The sequence below is a fragment of the Carassius carassius genome, chromosome 26 (assembly GCF_963082965.1).
Source record: "Carassius carassius chromosome 26, fCarCar2.1, whole genome shotgun sequence".
NCBI classification, from domain to species: Eukaryota; Metazoa; Chordata; class Actinopteri; order Cypriniformes; family Cyprinidae; genus Carassius; species Carassius carassius.
This window is the reverse complement of record NC_081780.1, coordinates 30969506-30990206: the sequence shown is the minus strand read 5'-3', so window position 1 is coordinate 30990206 and position 20701 is coordinate 30969506. Positions and strand designations below refer to the sequence as shown.

Genomic DNA, 20701 nt, shown 5'->3' with positions numbered 1-20701 from the left:
GATTTGTTCATTTTGTGTTGATCATGCATGTGCATCATCCTGTTGTTGTTATTATTATTTACAGGAAACCGAAATGATTAGGTGAACTAATTAATTCTGTTTTCAGGACACACTGCATAGCTTCAGCTTATAGGGATGTGATGTGACAAAAGAGAAAGGACTTTCTGTTTCTCATAATATGGCCCTGTGTTGGGGATTTTGGCTATTACATTCTTTATTTCAGATTTTACATTTTAACTGAATTCAGAAGATAATTAAATGTACGAAATTACTTGGGAAAAAGATGTGTTCATTTTGATCAACAAGATTCAAGGAGTGTAAATAATGTTTTGGCTCATTTGTGTACATCATATTCATATAATATATCATGAAGAACAAGGAACTATTTGTATTTGTATTTAATTAGTTATTGTAATTTAATTTATTAAAATGCAAATAGCACACTAGATTTGTAAATGTTTGCATAAAACTGTAAACTAATTAATAATTCTGTAAAATGTGTAATAAAACTATTGTTCCAATCCTAGTACAAACCTATATATTGAGTAATATGTGGTAAACAGTTCTTGGTCATTTCTTCCTGAGAGAGATACAGACAGAAGGTACAAGAGTCTGCACTGATTTACATGACTGATGCATTTAATGTATTTCCATGCTGTTGCCCTTTTAACCATTGTTCATGTTATATCATCTTAAATTACCATTCCAGCTCTAATTCGTGAAATGCTGACAAAGCAAGAAATGATTCTTGATCAGCAACAGTCCATTCTGCGCATCCTCAATGCGAAGCAATCCCAGGACACAGATTATGTGATTGAACACGGACTTCTGCCAGTCAAAGACCTCCTGGCCCTTAATATGTTGGAGCAGAAGTTACGAACAGTTGATTTCAAAGAAAAACTGGTCAGTTGAGTCAAAAAATAAAACAATCTTGTGAAAAATGTTACGTTTGTTTATACTGTACTTGCTGCAATTAGTGCATATCACCTGAAGAAGTTAAAATCCAGTCAAAAAAATTATAATTTCCATATTTTTTTTTACATCATGTATCAAGTCTGATATGTTTCAAATGTTGTTCTTTTTGGAGCGTTAAAGTTATTAACGTTTAAACGATAAAATATTTTTTTCACCTTCTTTGTATGGATACAAACTGCTGAAAACATTCTACACTTGTCTTCATTTGTGTTCTGAAGATTGAATTTTAACAGCAGGAGGGTGGGTAAATGATGACAGAAATTTAATTTTTGGGGTGTACTGTTTTTATCTAAAGTGTAATCAAGATATGTTTCTCTTAGATTAATCATCTAGGACTAGTTGGAGGGTTCGATACAAAGGACACTGTGTGGCGAACAATGCAACGAACTATTTCAAATGACTTGGCCAAAAGCATCAACTGGAGAGGGGTGAATGGAAAAATATCCCTGGCGGCCCTGCAAATAAAGGATGTTGTTATTGGTAAGGATATCATACATTTCAAATTTAATTTACTTAAAGATATCTTAAAGATTCTGTTGTATAAAGATTCTTTCGACGGAACCTACGCTCACTCTATCCATCTCGCCTATCTTCCGTGGTTTCATCCTCACTTCCTGCACTCTCTCAGTTTTCAGCTCTGGACACGACAAGTGCTACGGACACTCTTTTCTCCACTTTAACATCTTGCTTGGACAACTTTTGCCCACTGTTGTCTAGACCAGCACGCACCGCCCCATCTGCCCCCTGGCTGTCCGAGGTTCTCCGTGAACATCGCTCTAAACTCAGGGACTGCAGAGAGGAAGTGGCAGAAATCAAGAAACTCTACCGACCTCATTGTGTATCAGTCTCTCCTCTCTTCCTTCTCTGAAAATGTCTTCACGGCGAAAACATCCTACTACCACAACAAAATAAACAGCTGTTGTGACGCTCAGACACTATTCAAAACTTTCTCTTCTCTTCTAAATCTGCCTCCATCACCTCCTTCATCAACTCTTACAGCGGACGACTTTGCAGTTTTCTTCACAAATAAGACAAGAACCATCAGTGACCAATTCTCCACACCGCAGACTGAGGATAACTTCACAATAACTGACACACACTCTTTCTCCTCCTTCTCCCCACTCTCAGAGATGGATGTTTCCAAACTTATCCTGTCCAATCATCCTACTACTTGTCCACTTGATCTGATCCCCACTCACCTCCTTCAAGCGGTTATTATCAACTCCTCTCTTCACTCTTGAATATTTCCCTCAGCATTTAAGCAGGCTCCGGTAAGCCCACTGCTTAAGAAGTCAGCTCTAAATCCAGCACTTCTAGAAAACTACAGAGCAGTATCCCTTCTGCTATTCATTGCAAAGACACTTGAGCGAGCTGTGTTCAACCAGGTCTCTATGTTCCTTGTACAGAACATCCTCCTGGACAGCAACCAATCTGGCTTCAAAAGTGGCCACCCAACTGAGACTGTTCTGCTCTCAGTTACTGAAGCCCTGTGACTGGGAAGAGCAGCTTCAAAATCCTCAGTACTCATCTTACTGGACCTGTCTGCTGCTTTTGACACCGTTAATCACCAGATTCTCCTGTCCACTCTCAGAAAGATGGGCATTTCTGGAACCGCACTCCTGAAGATTAAGTCCTACCTCTATGATAGATCCTTCAGTGTGTCTTGGAGGGTTGATGTTACTAAGTCACAGCACCTTGCTACTGGGGTTCCTCAAGGCTCAGTACTTGGACCACTTCTCTTCTCAATCTACATGACGTCATTAGGATCTGTCATTCAGAAGCATGGCTTTTCTTATCACTGCTACGTTGATGACACCCAACTCTACTTCTCATTCCAACCAGATGACCTGACGGTAGCTGCTCGCATTTTAGCCTGTCTGAGTGACATCTCTAGCTGGATGAATGACCATCACCTTCAGCTTAACCTTACGAAGACAGAACTCCTGGTGATTCCAGTTAACCCATTGCTTAATCACAACTCTATACAGCTGGGCTCATCAACCATTACTCCTTCGAGGACAGCCAGAAACCTAGAAGTTGTGATGGATCATCAGTTAAGCTTCACAGACCACATTGCTACAAAGACCCGGTCCTGCAGATTTGCCTTATACAACATTAGGAAGATTAGACCCTTCCTGTCAGAGCAAGCCACCCAACTTCTTGTACAAGCTCTTGTTCTGTCCAGACTGGACTATTGTAACGCTCTCCTGGCGGGCCTTCCTGCATGTACTGTCAAGCCTCTGCACTTGATCCAGAATGCAGCAGCGAGGGTTGTCTTCAATGAGCCAAAGAAAGCTCACGTTACTCCTCTCCTCATCAGGTTACACTGGCTACCAGTAGCTGCTCGCATCAAATTCAAGGTACTGATGCTTGCCTACAAGACGACCACTGGCACGGCACCAACATACCTAAACTCACTAGTTAAATCTTATGTGCCCTCCAGAAGTTTGTGCTCTGCAAGTGAACAACTCCTTGTGGTGCCATCCCAATGAAGCTCAATATCACTCTCACGGTCCTTCTACTGGACTGCGCCCCAGCTGGTGGAATGACCTCCCAATCTCAATTCGTACAGCGGAGTCTTTACTCACCTTAAAGAAACATCTAAAGACTCATCTTTATCGCCGGCACTTAACAAACTAATACTAGCACTTTTCCTTCTTTTCTTGTATTTTCATTTATATTAAAAAAACCTGCCAATGCGTTCTGTACTAGACTAAATGAGACCTGTTGTTGTTCTCGTTGACACGTCAATTTTAAATTTTATGCAAAATGCAATATTTGCATTTATTAGGTCATGTTTTCTCCCTTTTTATCCAAGCCATGAAACACCAGTCTCCCTTTTTAGCAGAATGCGATATATCCTCTCAATCAATCACAGCACACCATTCCACACATTGTAAACCGTAACAACCAATCACAGCACACCATTCCACACATTGTAAACTGTAACAGCCAATCACAGCGCACCATTCCACACATTGTAAACCGTAACAACCAATCACAGCGCACCAATCCACACATTGTAAACCGTAAGAACCAATCACAGCGCACCATACACACATTGAAAGTGACGTGACATTCAGCCAAGTATGGTGACCCATACTCAGAATTTGTGCTCTGCGTTTAACCCATCCGAAATGCACACACACAGAGCAGTGAACACACACACACACACACACACACTGTGAGCACACACCCGGAGCAGTGGGCAGCCATTTTATGCTGCGGCGCCCGGGGAGCAGTTGGGGGTTCGATGCCTTGCTCAAGGGCACCTAAGTCGTGGTATTGAAGGCGGTTTGGTTTACATGAAACCATGTAAACCGTAACAACCAATCACCGTAACAACCAATCACAGCACACCATTCCACACATTGTAAACCGTAACAGCCAATCACAGCGCACCATTCCACACATTGTAAACCGTAACAACCAATCACAGCGCACCATTCCACACATTGTAAACCGTCACAACCAATCACAGCGCACCAATCCACACATTGTAAACCGTAACAACCAATCACAGCGCACCATACACATATTGTAAACCGTAACAACCAATCACCGTAACAACCAACCACAGCACACCATTCCACACATTGTAAACTGTAACAGCCAATCACAGCGCACCATTCCACACATTGTAAACCGTAACAACAAATCACAGCACACCATTCCACACATTGTAAACCATAACAACCAATCACAGCGCACCATTCCACACATTGTAAACCGTAACAACAAATCACAGCACACCATTCCACACATTGTAAACTGTAACAGCCAATCAAAGTGCACCATACACACATTGTAAACCGTAACAACCAATCACCGTAACAACCAATCACAGCACACCATTCCACACATTGTAAACTGTAACAGCCAATCACAGCGCACCATTCCACACATTGTAAACCGCAACAACAAATCACAGCACACCATTCCACACATTGTAAACCGTAACAACCAATCACAGCGCACCATACACACATTGTAAACCGTAACAACCAATCACCGTAACAACCAATCACAGCACACCATTCCACACATTGTAAACTGTAACAGCCAATCACAGCGCACCATTCCACACATTGTAAACCGTAACAACAAATCACAGCACACCATTCCACACATTGTAAACCGTAGCAACCAATCACAGCGCACCATACACACATTGTAAACCGTAACAACCAATCACCGTAACAACCAATCACAGCACACCATTCCACACATTGTAAACCGTAACAGCCAATCACAGCGCACCATTCCACACATTGTAAACCGTAACAACCAATCACAGCGCACCATTCCACACATTGTAAACCGTAACAACCAATCACAGCGCACCAATCCACACATTGTAAACCGTAACAACCAATCACAGCGCACCATACACACATTGTAAACTGTAACAACCAATCACAGCACACCATTCCACACATTGTAAACTGTAACAGCCAATCACAGCGCACCATTCCACACATTGTAAACCGCAACAACAAATCACAGCACACCATTCCACACATTGTAAACTGTAACAGCCAATCACAGCGCACCATTCCACACATTGTAAACCGTAACAACAAATCACAGCACACCATTCCACACATTGTAAACCATAACAACCAATCACAGCACACCATTCCACACATTGTAAACCGTAACAGCCAATCACAGTGCACCAATCCACACATTGTAAACCGTAACCAATCACACTACACCAATCCACACATTGTAAACTGTAACAACCAATCACAGCGCACCATTCCACACATTGTAAACCGTAACAACCAATCACAGCGTACCATTCCACACTTTGTAAACCGTAACAACCAATCACAGCGCACCATTCCACACATTGTAAACCGTAACAACCAATCACAGCGCACCATTCCACACATTGTAAACCGTAACAACCAATCACAGCGCACCATACACACATTGTAAACCGTAACAACCAATCACCGTAACAACCAATCACAGCACACCATTCCACACATTTTAAACTGTAACAGCCAATCACAGCGCACCATTCCACACATTGTAAACCGTAACAACCAATCACAGCACACCATTCCACACATTGTAAACCGTAACAACCAATCACAGCGCACCAATCCACACATTGTAAACCGTAACAACAAATCACAGCGCACCATACACACATTGTAAACCGTAACAACCAATCACAGCACACCATTCCACACATTGTAAACTGTAACAGCCAATCACAGCGCACCATTCCACACATTGTAAACCGCAACAACAAATCACAGCACACCATTCCACACATTGTAAACTGTAACAGCCAATCACAGCGCACCATTCCACACATTGTAAACCGTAACAACAAATCACAGCACACCATTCCACACATTGTAAACCATAACAACCAATCACAGCACACCATTCCACACATTGTAAACCGTAACAGCCAATCACAGTGCACCAATCCACACATTGTAAACCGTAACCAATCACACTACACCAATCCACACATTGTAAACTGTAACAACCAATCACAGCGCACCATTCCACACATTGTAAACCGTAACAACCAATCACAGCGCACCATTCCACACTTTGTAAACCGTAACAACCAATCACAGCGCACCATTCCACACATTGTAAACCGTAACAACCAATCACAGCGCACCATTCCACACATTGTAAACCGTAACAACCAATCACAGCGCACCATACACACATTGTAAACCGTAACAACCAATCACCGTAACAACCAATCACAGCACACCATTCCACACATTTTAAACTGTAACAGCCAATCACAGCGCACCATTCCACACATTGTAAACCGTAACAACCAATCACAGCACACCATTCCACACATTGTAAACCGTAACAACCAATCACAGCACACCCTTCCACACATTGTAAACCGTAACAACCAATCACAGCACACCATTCCACACATTGTAAACCGTAAAAGCCAATCACAGCGCACCATTCCACACATTGTAAACCGTAACAACCAATCACAGCGCACCATTCCACACATTGTAAACCGTAACAACCAATCACAGCGCACCATTCCACACATTGTAAACCGTAACAACCAATCACCGTAACAACCAATCACAGCACACCATTCCACACATTGTAAACCGTAACAACCAATCACAGCGCACCATTCCACACATTGTAAACCGTAACAACCAATCACAGCGCACCATTCCACACATTGTAAACCGTAGTTTTCCTCAACTATACTTTTTGATCAACAAACTGGCTGTACAATAAATCTCATGTGATCGTCATGCACATCTCGTCAGTAAAGCCGGTTCTGTGATTAATAGTAACTGGAAAATCTCCATCACGTGCTTTCAGATGGATCGACATTTAATATACAGAGACGTAGATTACTGACTATGAACATGATATTGCGTAGCTTGTCAGTTTTAGTGTTTTTATTAATGCCATTTATGTTTTTGTTAAGACAGCACATAGCACTAGTCAACTAAATGAATGTAACATGGCAAAGATGAATGCACTTTTGGAAGTTGAATGTAAGGGGAATATCAGTTCGGAATTTCTGTGGTTTAACGTGATATTCATTATTATGATGACATTTTCTTTTATTGCTGTAATTAATTTATAGCATTAACAAGATGACCCGTTGAATTAATGTAGGAAGCGATGACTGATGAATGTATTTTTAGTCCAGTCCCTGTATCTAATATTAGCATTGACCAAGTCCAGAGGCTGTCAGATGTGGAACTTACTATGTTGTGCTTTTTCATCTTTTTCAATATGAAAAATAACTTTCATATTGATTCAATCGATTTATTGCATTTTTAGAAAAAAAAGTATCATGGATTTATTGCATTTTGGGTGGAAAAATATAAAATGTTATAATAAACCTTTAAAGAACAAAATGGATTTGAATTTGTTATTATAAAATAAAGACCTTTGTCAAAGTTTGAAACAGAAAATAGTGGTTTTCACCTTTCCACTTTCTTGGTAAAGAAAACAAATGAATCCAAATGGATTTACTGTGTTTTGTTGTAACCATGTTTATTCACGTGAGTTACTTTCACTCAGTGAAGTTATTGTTTACTACACAAAGTATTTGAGTTAAACCAAGGTAATATTTGTTTACAGTGTGTAGAAACCAATTGCCTTAACTAATTTGTGTTTGACCAACATGCACCTCTCTAATAATACCAAGACAGTTTTCCTCATAAACAAAACTCAAATACTTTGTGCAGCAGAAACATAACTTGTGTGAATACATGTTAATCCAACAGTAAATATAGTCACATTTCTCAATATATGGGAAGTGGCCATTCCTAAGAATTTCTGTAGATGTCTGACAGGAATAAAGTCAGTGTGGTTAGAAACGTGTGAAGCTGATAACGCTGTTTGTGGAGTTGTTTAATCCTAATTTGCTGAGATTTGGAGAGATTTAGTGTGTCAGTAAAACCTTTTCATCTAAGGTGCTGAAGTCAGTTGTATGTGTCATTTCTCTTTTTTTTCAATTCTTGTTGTTTCTATAGTTAATGTCCTTCATTTTTATACTTGTGTTCATTAGATGCTGTCCGGAAGAATGTCTTTTCATCGACGGCAACCAACAGTGAAATTGAAAACGTGATGAAAAGGTGGCTGCACCTGGCCTCAGACCGGGATGGAGGAAGGAAGAGGCGCCAAAAGGACTAGTCTACATGCTAATTTGATTTGAGCTGTTAGCTTATGTTGTAATGATCAGCCAGGTAGGATGGGTGACCAGATTTAAGATAGGGTCAGATTTTACTGTGGGAGATCTGTAGGTGTTAAGAGAATGACATAAAAAAAAGAGATACGTTTCAATAAGTATCATGTATTTACAATGTTCACGTGAGACTTTAAAACATCACAATGAAGGCAGTTAAAAGCATACAGTCCATTGCACCAAGAGTCCTAGTGTGCTGAAATGACCCCCAGTGTATAGAGTCCAAGAGAAGTGATCGTCCATGATGCAAAGGTGAGACAACAATATATAGGTCAACATTTTGAATATACTGCTATTTTATGTTTTTGCAAGAAGTCACTTATGGTCATCAAGCCTGCACTTATTTGATCAAAATTTTGATATGCTTTAAAATACATTTTTATACAATGCTGATTTATTAACAATGTTGGCAACCTGGGATATTTTTCACCTGTGATTATTTGATAAATAAGTAAAAAAACAACAGCGTTTATTTAAAATATAACTTTATGTAACTGTTTACACTACCGTTCAAAACTTGAGGTCAGAATTGTATTATTTATTTAAGAAAGTAGTTTTTATTCAGCAAGGATTTGTTAAATTGATAGAAACAGTGATGGTAAAGATTTATATTGTTAGAAAACATCTCTTTTTTTGAATAAGTGCCGTCCTTTTTAAGTTTTCACTTATCAATGAACCCCAAAATAAAAAACATTATGCAGAACAACTCTTTCCAGCTTTGATAATAAATCAACATATTTTCATGATTTCTGAAGATCATGTGACGCTGAAGACTGGAGGAATGATGCTGGAAATACAGCGGAGCATCACAGAAATAAATTACATTTTAAAGTATATTAGAATAGAAAAACATTATTTTTCTTCTGTATTTCTGATCAAATAAATGCAGGCTTGATATGCACAAGACACTTTCATAATGCTGCATAATTATCAAAAATGGTCCGTTCACTTCACCATTTCGCCCGCCTGCACTTCACATAACAGGCCACTTGGGCTTCTTTATTTATGATAGTTTGATGTAATATTAAACAGTGTATAATACTGTGCCTTGCTGATTACTATATTTAGTGCACATAAAGTCCTGCTCATGTTTATGAGGAAGTTTTGAAGCAAGCTCCATGTATACGGTCAGTTTAACACCTACAGATCTCCCACAGTAACATATGAGCCCATTCTAAATCTTGTCTCCAAACCTACTTGGCTGATCATTACAGTGTTGTGATGCATTCTTTCAAAGTTCATTTCCAGTGCAATTGTAATGCAGTTGTATTATTTCCTATTGATAGCTCAACTTCAAAATAAAATAATTAAATTGTTGGTCTTTCTTTGAAAAAATATGTGAAAAAATTTGAATTGTTCATTTAAACTGCTTTATAATTAAACTGTTTGTGTTTTTATAATAAAAATATGTGAACAAATTACAATCGTTCATTTAAACAGCTTCATTGTCTTTATTAGAGTAAGATAGCATGTATACGCCACACACTCCAGTTTCTCAGTCTACTCAGAGTGGGCCACATCTGGGCCACAGCCATTGATTTAATAATGATCTCTGGGCCAAATCTGGGCCACACTCATCTTTCTAAGAGCATGGTATATGGGCCAGATCTGGGTGAGGACCCAGGAGCACACTAGTGGGACAGACTAATTTAGCTATCTGGGTTGAGGCAAGCAGTTGTATGTTTTGGCGCCATGTCGCGTTGATTTCATGTTGCTTTATTATTGGCCTGTCAGTAGATGTGGCGTGAGCAGCAAACACACTGTGTGATGATCATGCTGAACTTCTGACTCTCTCAGATAATTGTTGTTGGTTGCAAAAATGTGACAACATCAATCTTTGGACCTCTCACTGTATGACATAAGCCCGAGATTTTGTAGGTGTTTAGAGAATGACATAAAAGAGAGCTACGTTTCAATAAGAACTATGTATTTACAATATTCACATGAGATTTTACAAACAATACTATAAAGGTTGTTAAAAGCATACAGTCCATTGCACCATACCCTAAAACAGTGCAAAATTCCCAGTGTGCTGAAATGTCCCAATGAGAGTGTCCCCCAGTGTATATATATACAAGAGATTGTTGTTTGTTTACACTGAAATATGACTTAATGACTACATTTCAGACTTAGCTCCTCAGCTGCAGGGACTTGCTGGCTACCTGTTAAGACTCTCGAGAGTGGCTTCTCAAGTGTGTACATCAACAAAGAATGGTGTATCAATGTTGTGGTAGTGACAAAACACTGTTCATTGCTGGTGGAGTTTATGTTTGTGAAGTGTTGACCATTCTATCTGCCACAGGAGTTTACAGCCATTGTTATTGTTGTAGTCTACATTCCCCCATGTGTTAATGTGAAATATGCGCTTAGTAAGCTGTATAGCTCAATCAGTGAATAACAAACAAATAACCCTGATGGTTTTTCATAATAGCTGGTGACTTCAACCATGCAAACAGACGGAAAGATCTACCAACATGTGAACTTTGCAACAAGGGGAAAAACACACTGGACTTTGTTTATGCAACAGAAAAAAATGCGTACAAGTCTGTACCCTGCCCACACCTCGGGTAATCGGATCACATCTCTATTATGCTAATTCCAGCATACGGACCACTTCGGAAACTCGACAAACTGCTTTCAGTGCACAGACTGGAACATGTTTAAAGAGGCAGCCCCCTACAACAACCTCACAGATCAGCAGGAGTACACTGAAAATGTGAGTACATATATCAAAAAGTGCATTGATGATGACTTTCACCAAGACCATGACCACACATGCAAACCAAAAGCCGTGGATGACAGCAGAGGTTTGTGCGCTGCTAAAGACCAGAGATGTAGTATTCAGATCAGGAGATAAAACAGCAAGAACCAATCTGTCCTGTGGCCTCCAAAATGCCAAATGGTCATATGCTCAGAAAATCAACAATCACTTCACAGACAGCAGAGACACACAGAGCCTGTGACAAGCCATTCACACCATCACAGACCACAAGCCCCCGCCACAGGTCTGTGATGATAACACATCTCTCCCGGACGACCTCAACCACTTTTGTTCACCATTTGAAACGCAGAATGCACAAAAACTGCCCACACCTCCCAATGACCAGGTGCTCTGTCTGTCTCCAACCGACACAAGGAAGACCCTATCTAGGATTAACCCATGCAAGGCTGTGGGTCCTGTCGACATACTTGGCTGTGTACTGAGAGACTGTGCTGAACAGCTGACACATGTCTTAACAGATATCTTTAACACCTCGCAGAGCCAGACAGTCATCCCCACATTCACAACAATCATACTGGTACCAAAGAAATTACCTGTGTCCTGTCTAAACGACTACCATTACACAGCATTGACTCCAATCATGACGATGTGCTTTGAGGGCTAAGTCTCCCCAACAGACTCGATCTGTTCCAGTTTGTATACAATCCAAACCGCTCTACAGAGGATTCAATTTCCTCCTGTTGTTAGAGTATAAATAATTTCTGTAAAATTCTAAAGCTCAAAGTTCAATGCCAAGCGAGATATTTTATTTAACAGAATGCGCCTACAATAAACGACCCGTTTGGACTACAGCCCTCTAGTTCCTGCAGTAATGACGTCACTAAAACTAACCTCCGCCCACTTGAATACACAAAAAAGGGGCGTGGTCTTGTTGCGCTCCGACGGAGAAGGAGGAAGAGTTCCAATTCTTTATAGTTTTCGAGAACCGAGTTAAACATAAATTGTAACAATTAATCTCCAAGTACAGCGTCCCTGGGAAGCCCAGACAAAGATGATTGGACTCCGAGATGAAAATAACAGCGTTTCGACGACATGGCGACAAACACAAACGCAGCTTTTCCTCTTCTCCGTTGGAGCACAACTAGACCACTTCCCCTTTTTTGTGTATTCCTGTGGGCGGAGGTTAGTCAAAAAAACTGTTTTAGTGACGTCATTACTCCAGGAACTAGAGGGATGTAGTCCAAACTGGTCGTTCGATGTAGTCAAATTCTGTTAAATAAAATATCTCGCTTGGCATTGAACTTTGAGCTTTAGAATTTAACAGATATTATTTATACTTTAACAACAACATTACACACTAACTAAAGTTTAAAACATGGGATCACGAAGAACGGGACATTTAATGATGGAAAGGGCACACGGTATAATAGTTCAAGTAATACAGAAAGTGCTATTGTTCTAACACTAGTGTCAATTGAAATTGCAGGAATAAGTGCATGGGAAGTGAAAGGTAGGTCAACAGTGGGTAGTGATCACTATCCAATAATAACTAGGATTGGCATAGAGGTACACCAGGATGGGGAAGTGAAAATACCAAGGTGGGAATTCGATAAAGCTGACTGGCAGACATTTCAAGAAATTAGTGAGATTAAGTGTGTGGAAATACTGAGTAGAAATATAACAGATGTGGAGGAAATGAATAGTGTAGTAGTTGGGACAATTATACGAACCGCAGAAGAAACCATTCCTAAAAGTACAGGAAATAAATGGGGGAAAGCGTGCCATGGTGGGATGAGAGCTGTAAAGTAGCAGTTAAAAGAAGAAATAAAGTATTTAGGCAGCTTAAAGCTCATCACACACTGGAAACTTTAATTAACTACAAAAGGGCACAAGCAGTAGTTAGGAAAACGATTGGGTCAGTCAAAAGCATGTATTGGAGACAGTATTGCAATAAAATTGGAAGTGAAACTCAGTTTTCAGACATATGGGTAACAATCAGAAGAATGAGTGGATTAGAAAATCCACAATTCAGGAAATGTATCCACAATAGATAAGCAGTATAGGAATCAGACATTGTTGGAAAACCCTGGAATGAAATACAGTAGATTTGCACCAGGAGGAGATATGGACCTGCATTTTACCATGTTTGAATTAAAAAGGGCTATCCTAAATGCACGACAAACAACACCAGGGAAAGATGCTATATGTTATAGCATGCTAGGGCATATGAGAGATGCATCACTGGAGGTAGTATTAAGGCTGATCAATATGATAAGGAACGCAGGTAGAATCCCACTTGAATAGAAACAGGCAGTGATAGTCCCAATACTCAAACCTGGTAAGAATGCTTTAGACCAGGGGTTTTCAAACTGTGGGTCGCGACCCACTCGTGGGTCACGGAATGGAACAAGGTGGGTCGCACAAAGTCACTTGGCTGCAGCTAATTTTGCGTTTCAATGACACACAGACACTAACACAGTTCAGTCTAGGGCTGCACGAATGTGACGAGTGGGGCGGGGCCTAGTGCCATGGGAACAGAGCTAGGCCGGTGGAGTGATTGGGAAATGAGCAACACTCACCGGTCTCAAGAACCACGGAGGAGATCGGAAAGATACAAAAGAGGAGCGATGACAGTGAAGGACGAGAGAGGACCAGGCCTGGGTTTTATTTTGTGTTTGTTTTTTATTTGTGCACGGCAGTCATCCGAGAGGGGCTGTCGCGCTGTTTTGTGTTTATTTGGTTATTAAAACTTTGTTTGATTGTCCGCCGGTTCCCACCTCTTTCCACGAAGGAGTCATCGAGGCGGTGGGCTGGAGTGAGTTCGCCCCCCCCCCCCCCCCCCGGCAACTCACTCCAGCCCACCACATCGAGCACCCTCGGCGGCAGACTCCTTCGCCCTGCTCGATGGCACTGCGGATTCACCCCAGCGGCGAAGGATCTTCGGCAGCGCGCCCCTCCTTCCTCCCTGGCTTCGGCACCAGTGTAAAACATTAAAATCTTCACAATCACAGGAAGAAGGAGGCGGGAACTGGGAACCCACTCATCACAACGATATAGCCCACCAACATTAATAATGAACTGCAATATCCTTAGTGTGATTTTCAAATTGCAATTAAGTCCGTGTGCGTTGCTGTTTTGAAGGTCTCATAGCAATGTCATTAAAAGGTTCAATCGGTCTTTTTTTACCTATTTCACAATTATTTTAATCTCCAAACTGTTTTAGATAGTTCTGCTTTGCTTCTTATGCTTTTCTAAAAAAGTGTTGGATTGTGCTCCGTTCTCGCCGACACACACGGAAGGATCATGAATGCAACAAAACACAGCAGCGCAGATCACACTTCACTGGAGTGAGCCTGCTTCACGTTTTTATGGACACTACATATTTTAACGCCAGTAAACAAAAATTAAAACTTGTAAATTTGTAGTGAAATTTTCAGTTGTACTCTAAAATAAAATGGTTATTTTTCTTAAATACTTAATTTCTGTCATAAAAATTTTAAGTAAGATTAGGTTTAAAGTAATTTCACTCGTTGTTTTTTTTTTTTTTTTAATATTTTGGTGGGTCGTGAAATATATTACACTTGTCTAGGTGGGTCGTGGAATGGAAAAGTTTGGGAACCACTGCTTTAGACCCATGAAGTTATAGACCTTTAGCGTTAACATCACAATTAGGGAAAGTCATGAAAAGGATGGTAACAGATAGGTTAAGTTACTATATGGAAAGTAAGGGTCTCTTTTCAGCATTTCAGTCTGGATTTCGTAAGGGTAGGGGAACAACTGATTCTGTTTTGTGCTTCGAAGCAGAAGTTAGGAAAGCACAAACTAATAAAAACTAAAAAGAAAGTGTAATTGCTGTGTTCCTTGATGTCAAAAAAACATGATATGCTGTGGAAGGATGGACTTCTTATAAAATTTGTCAAATTAGGAATAAAAGGTAAATTATTTGGTTGGGTATTAGATTTCCTGGACAGAAGAACAATAGAAGTTAAGGTTGGTACAGAGTATTCAAGTAGGCATATAGTGGAAAATGGTAGCCCACAAGGTAGTGTATGCAGCCCCATACTGTTCAATATTATGATAAATTACATTTTTGATCAGGTAAGTGGAAATATAGGTAAGTCACTATGCAGATGATGGAGCACTCTGGGTTAGGGGTCGAATTGTAGAATATCTTACGCCTGTTTCACACATAATCCGTGTGTATGCTGTCCGTGTGCATTACGTATGTGGTGCTGAAGCAGCATGGACTGCTTCATAAAAAAAATTTATAAAGCTATTTTAAGAAAATGCTAGACATGCTTTTTGATTAATACAATTAAATTTAACTATTAAAAAGGAGTTGACAAAAATAAAAACAGAAAAAAATGTAATCCAGAACAATTTAAATGGATAAAAGGGAATTTGAAAAAAAAAGTTAAACGGATTTTATAGGGCCCTATGATTAACATGTTAAATGATTGGTGATTTTCTTGTGACATGAGATGTAAGTGTAACTTTAGTGCAGGGGCAGCAGGTCAGGATGTCAGAAAACAATCTCACTGAATTTACGTTTAGCATTAGCCAGCACTTTTAAATTTGCCAAGATGTCAGGCGCTCTGGCTCCCAGTAAACAGTGGACTATGGTGTCTCTATTTTCACGTTCCGTAAAGTTGATAAAGCTGCTGCCCTAAAGAAAATTATGAAACTGCAGGACAGTGGTTTGTCTAAACATCCTCACATTTCCCCTCATTTCCTTATACCTCATATAAAATGTGAATAACATTACCAAAAAAAAAAAACTTTCTCTTTGGATGAAAGGAACTGGTTTTACTGGTTTTTCTGTTGAACCGGTTGAATTACAGTACATTGTTTGTTTGGCTCTTGACTTACTGAATTATACAATCATTGTGTACTTTACAGACAAAACTACTCTTTCAACCTCTGACTTTGTTACTGGTCTTAATTCAAGTTTATTTGTATAGAGCTTTTTACAATACAAATCGTTACAAAGCAACTTTACAGAAAATTATGTTTCTACAATATTTAGTAGTAGCTAGTAGTTTGTGCACGTTTGACAAGATTTTAGAAAAATAAAAATAATAATAATAATACAAGACGTAGTCAGCTAGATGATGAACTATCAATATTATTAATTAATAGTAATTATAGGATGCAGTCACACATGTAGCAATAATTGTTAGTTCTGTTTGTTGATTTAAGGTTAGCATCATCTGGGGTCCTCTGAGGGTCAGCATCATCTCTTCTCAGGTGTTCTGGATCCAGACTGGAGCTTGTGTAAATCCTAGTTCCGTGGCAAAACATAGAAACAAAATAGAGACATCATTAGCATAGCTGCTGAAACTGAAGTAAAATTAGTTTAACCCAAGCTAAAAAATAAAAATGCAGATGCAACTACACTCACAATTTAAGAGATACATTATTCGTATGCTTGGCGAAAGAGATGCGTTTTTAATCTAGATTTAAACAGAGAGAGTGTGTCTGAACCCCGAACATTATCAGGAAGGCTATTCCAGAGTTTGGGAGCCAAATGTGAAAAAGCTCTACCTCCTTTAGTAGACTTTGCTATCCTAGGAACTACCAAAAGTCCAGCGTTTTGTGACCTTAGGGAGCGTGATGGGTTGTAGCGTGGTAGAAGGCTAGTTAGGTACGCAGGAGCTAAACCATTTAGGGCCTTATAGGTAAGTAATGATAATTTGTAACTGATACGGAACTTAATAGGTAGCCAGTGCAGAGACTGTAAAATTGGGGTAATATGATCATATTTTCTTGACCTGGTAAGGACTCTAGCCGCTGCATTTTGGACGACCTGTAGCTTGTTTATTGACGAAGCAGGACAACCACCTAGAAGTGCATTACAATAGTCCAGTCTAGAGGTCATGAAAGCATGAACTAGCTTTTCTGCATCAGAAACAGATAACATGTTTCGTAGCTTGGCAATGTTTCTAAGATGGAAGAATGCAGTTTTTGTAACATGGGAAATATGATTTTCAAAAGACAAATTGCTGTCTAATATAACACCCAGATTTCTGACTGTAGAGGAAGTAACAGTACATCCGTCTAGTTGCAGATTGTAATCTACAAGATTCTGTGTGGTGTTTTTTGGTCCAATAATTAATATCTCTGTCTTATCCGAATTTAATTGGAGAAAATTATTTGTCATCCAATCTTTTACATTTTTAACACACTCTGTTAGCTTAGATAATTGGGAAGTTTCATCTGGTCTCGTTGAGATATATAGCTGAGTATCATCAGCATAACATTGGAAACTAATTCCATATTTTCTAATAATATTACCAAGGGGCAACATGTATATTGAAAATAGAAGGGGACCTAGGACGGATCCTTGTGGCACTCCATATTTTACTGATGATAAATGAGATGACACCCCATTTAAGTAAACAAAATGGTAGCGATCGGACAGGTAGGATCTAAACCATCTTAGAGCCTGCCCTTGAATACCTGTATAGTTTTGTAATCGATCTATGAGTATGTCATGATCTATGGTGTCGAACGCAGCACTAAGATCAAGTAAGACTAGAAATGAGATGCAGCCTTGATCTGACGCAAGAAGCAGGTCATTTTTAATTTTAACAAGTGCAGTTTCTGTGCTATGGTGAAATTCTTCATACAGATCATTTTTATGCAGGAAGGTGCTCAATTGAGCAGACACAACTTTTTCTAAAATTTTAGACATAAATGGAAGATTTGAAATAGGCCTATAATTTGCCAGTACACTAGGATCTAGTTTTGGTTTCTTAATAAGAGGCTTGATAACCGCCAGCTTGAATGGTTTTGGGACGTGACCTAAAGATAACGACGAGTTAATGATATTGAGAAGCGGTTCTTCGGCTACAGGTAACAGCTCTTTTAGTAATTTAGTGGGTACAGGATCTAATAAACATGTTGTTGGTTTAGATACAGTGATAAGTTTATTTAGCTCTTCCTGTCCTATATTTGTAAAGCACTGCAGTTTATCTTAGGGTGCGATGAATGAAACTGAAGTGTTAGACGCTGTAGAATCTACATTCGCTATTGTATTTCTAATGTTATCTATTTTATCAGTGAAGAAATTCATAAAGTCATTACTATTTAACGTTGGTGGAATATTTGAATGAGGTGGCGTCTGGTAATTTGTTAATTTAGCCACTGTGCTAAATAAAAACCTTGGATTGTTTTGGTTATTTGCTATGAGTTTGTGTATATGCTCTGCCCTAGCAGTTTTTAGAGCCTGTCTATAGCTGGACATACTGTTTTTCCATGCAATTCTAAAAACTTCCAAGTTAGTTTTTCTCCATTTGCGTTCAAGACTACGAGTTACTTTCTTGAGAGAGTGAGTATTACTGTTATACAATGGCACAGTACGTTTTTCTCTAACCTTTTTCAATTTGATGGGGGCAACAGCTTCTAATGTATTAGAGAAAATAGTGCCCATGTTGTCAGTAATTACATCTAGTTCATGTGTATTTTTGGGTACAAATAGCAGTTGAGATAGATCAGGCAGGTTATTTGCGAATCTGTCTTTGGTGGCTGGAACAATAGTTCTGCCCAGACGGTAACGTTGAGACATATAGTTAATATCAGTTATACGCAGCATGCACGATACAAGGAAATGGTCTGTAATATCATCACTTTGGGGTACAATATCTATAGCAGTAAGATCAATTCCATGGGATATAATTAGATCTAGTGTATGATTAAAACGATGAGTGGGCCCGGTGACATTTTGCTTGACTCCAAAGAACCTTTCGTGTCCTCGTCGATACGTGGGCAGTGGTCCTGACACGACGATCGTCGCCGCGGGCGTCGTGCTGCGAACCGTCTCGATCAGGCTGCTGAAGTCCCTCTTCAGCGTCTCCGTCTGCCGCAGCGTGGTGTCGTTAACCCCGGCGTGAAGCACGACCGCTCTGGGGCTCTCGTCGGCCTTCAGGATCGCGGGTATCTGCGCAGAAACATCGAGAACACGAGCACCAGGCAAACAATGAGTGTGCACCTAACCTTCGGCTAACGTAGCACTTACGTGTCGGACGATGGAGTCTCCGATGATCACAGCGTCGCGTCCTGTCTCGCGGAGGGGAGCGAAGCGGTTCCGGATGGAGATGTCGAAGGCAGGAGGGGGAGAAGTCGTCGCCCCGGACCCGGCTCGCGTCCTCCGCTGTGGATGCACCCAGGGTCCGTGGTGTCCCGGCGTCGCAGTGAAGGACATCTGGGAAGATCGCGTCCTGGGTGCACCGGGCCTGTGCAGAGAAACACACGGAGTAGACGTGGTGGGACTGTTAGCAGCACGCGGTATACTTACCCCGGACTTGTGAGCGTCAGCCCGGGATGATTCCAGCGCGGCTCTCCGCTCTCTCAGCTGGGCCTGCCTCACCTCCAGGTCGCGAATCTGCTTTCCCACGGCCTCGAGCTCGAGCTGCACAGAGTGGAGACATTCATCCGCCATTAAAGCAAGTAACAGTGAGTACAGCAGTGGTAATGTGTGTGAATAGAGTATTAGCAATGTAAGCGCAGTAAGCTGCAACCACGCCGCTGATGCTAACGGGCTAAAAGCTAATAGCGGACCCGGGAGATCAAAATAAAACTAGTGATAGCGAGGCGCTCTGATTGTTTTTGTTGTAGAATACAATAGAGGATATATTCACACGTTATATAAACGGAAACGATGATGTATAAAATTGATTTTTTGAGTTAAAAATAGTCAATGAAAAGAATATAGTAACGGAGCTCAAACGCAGTACAGCCGCCAACAACAAACAGGAAGTGAAGTGACGTTCTTTCCCAATCCAAAGTTTCTAAGAGTTGAGGATTAGCATCTGTGTCCAGGGCTTTGTCACTATTGTTGATTGTAGTAATTTGAAACTTTGGGCTATTTTATTCACTGAATCAATGAAGTAATGAATAAGGGCCTGTGCCACATCAGATGGGCTCTGTACAATTGTGTCATTATTCTTTAAAGGTCCCGTTCGACATATGGGGAACAATCAGAAGAATGAGTGGATTAGAAAATACACAGTCCAGGAAATTTATCCACAATAGATAAGCAGTATAGGAATCAGACATTGTTGGAAAACCCAGCAATGAAATACAGTAGATTTGCATATATATATATATATATATATATATATATATATATATTATCATAACAGTCTGGTTAATTCTGGTTCCTGAACAGTAAACTTTGACTTGTCAGCTTTGTGAATGTGTCAATTATGTATCTAGTCAGAAATACTCATAAGCAGCAACCTTTTCATTTTGGGTACGTCATTTGTGTCTCCATGCTT

The 20701-nt window shown here is 40.2% G+C and overlaps 1 protein-coding gene across 2 annotated transcripts in view; it reads left to right on the top strand.

The window, feature by feature from the left end:
* Nucleotides 1-10676, top strand: part of LOC132106078 (gastrula zinc finger protein XlCGF57.1-like) — a 35242-nt gene extending 24566 nt beyond the window's left edge. Inside the window, exons 7-10 of one of the 2 annotated variants that reach the window (XR_009424024.1) lie at nt 710-903; nt 1296-1455; nt 8525-8759; nt 10580-10676. Coding sequence is in view for 1 of the 2 variants with exons in the window: in XM_059511704.1 (XP_059367687.1) it covers nt 710-903; nt 1296-1455; nt 8525-8649 (479 nt within the window). In the remaining variant the exon portion in view is untranslated. Of the gene's footprint in view, nt 1-709; nt 904-1295; nt 1456-8524; nt 8869-10579 lie in introns of those variants that run through there. The other variant, XM_059511704.1, reaches the window with a different exon arrangement.
* The last annotated feature ends 10025 nt before the right edge of the window (nt 10677-20701 follow it).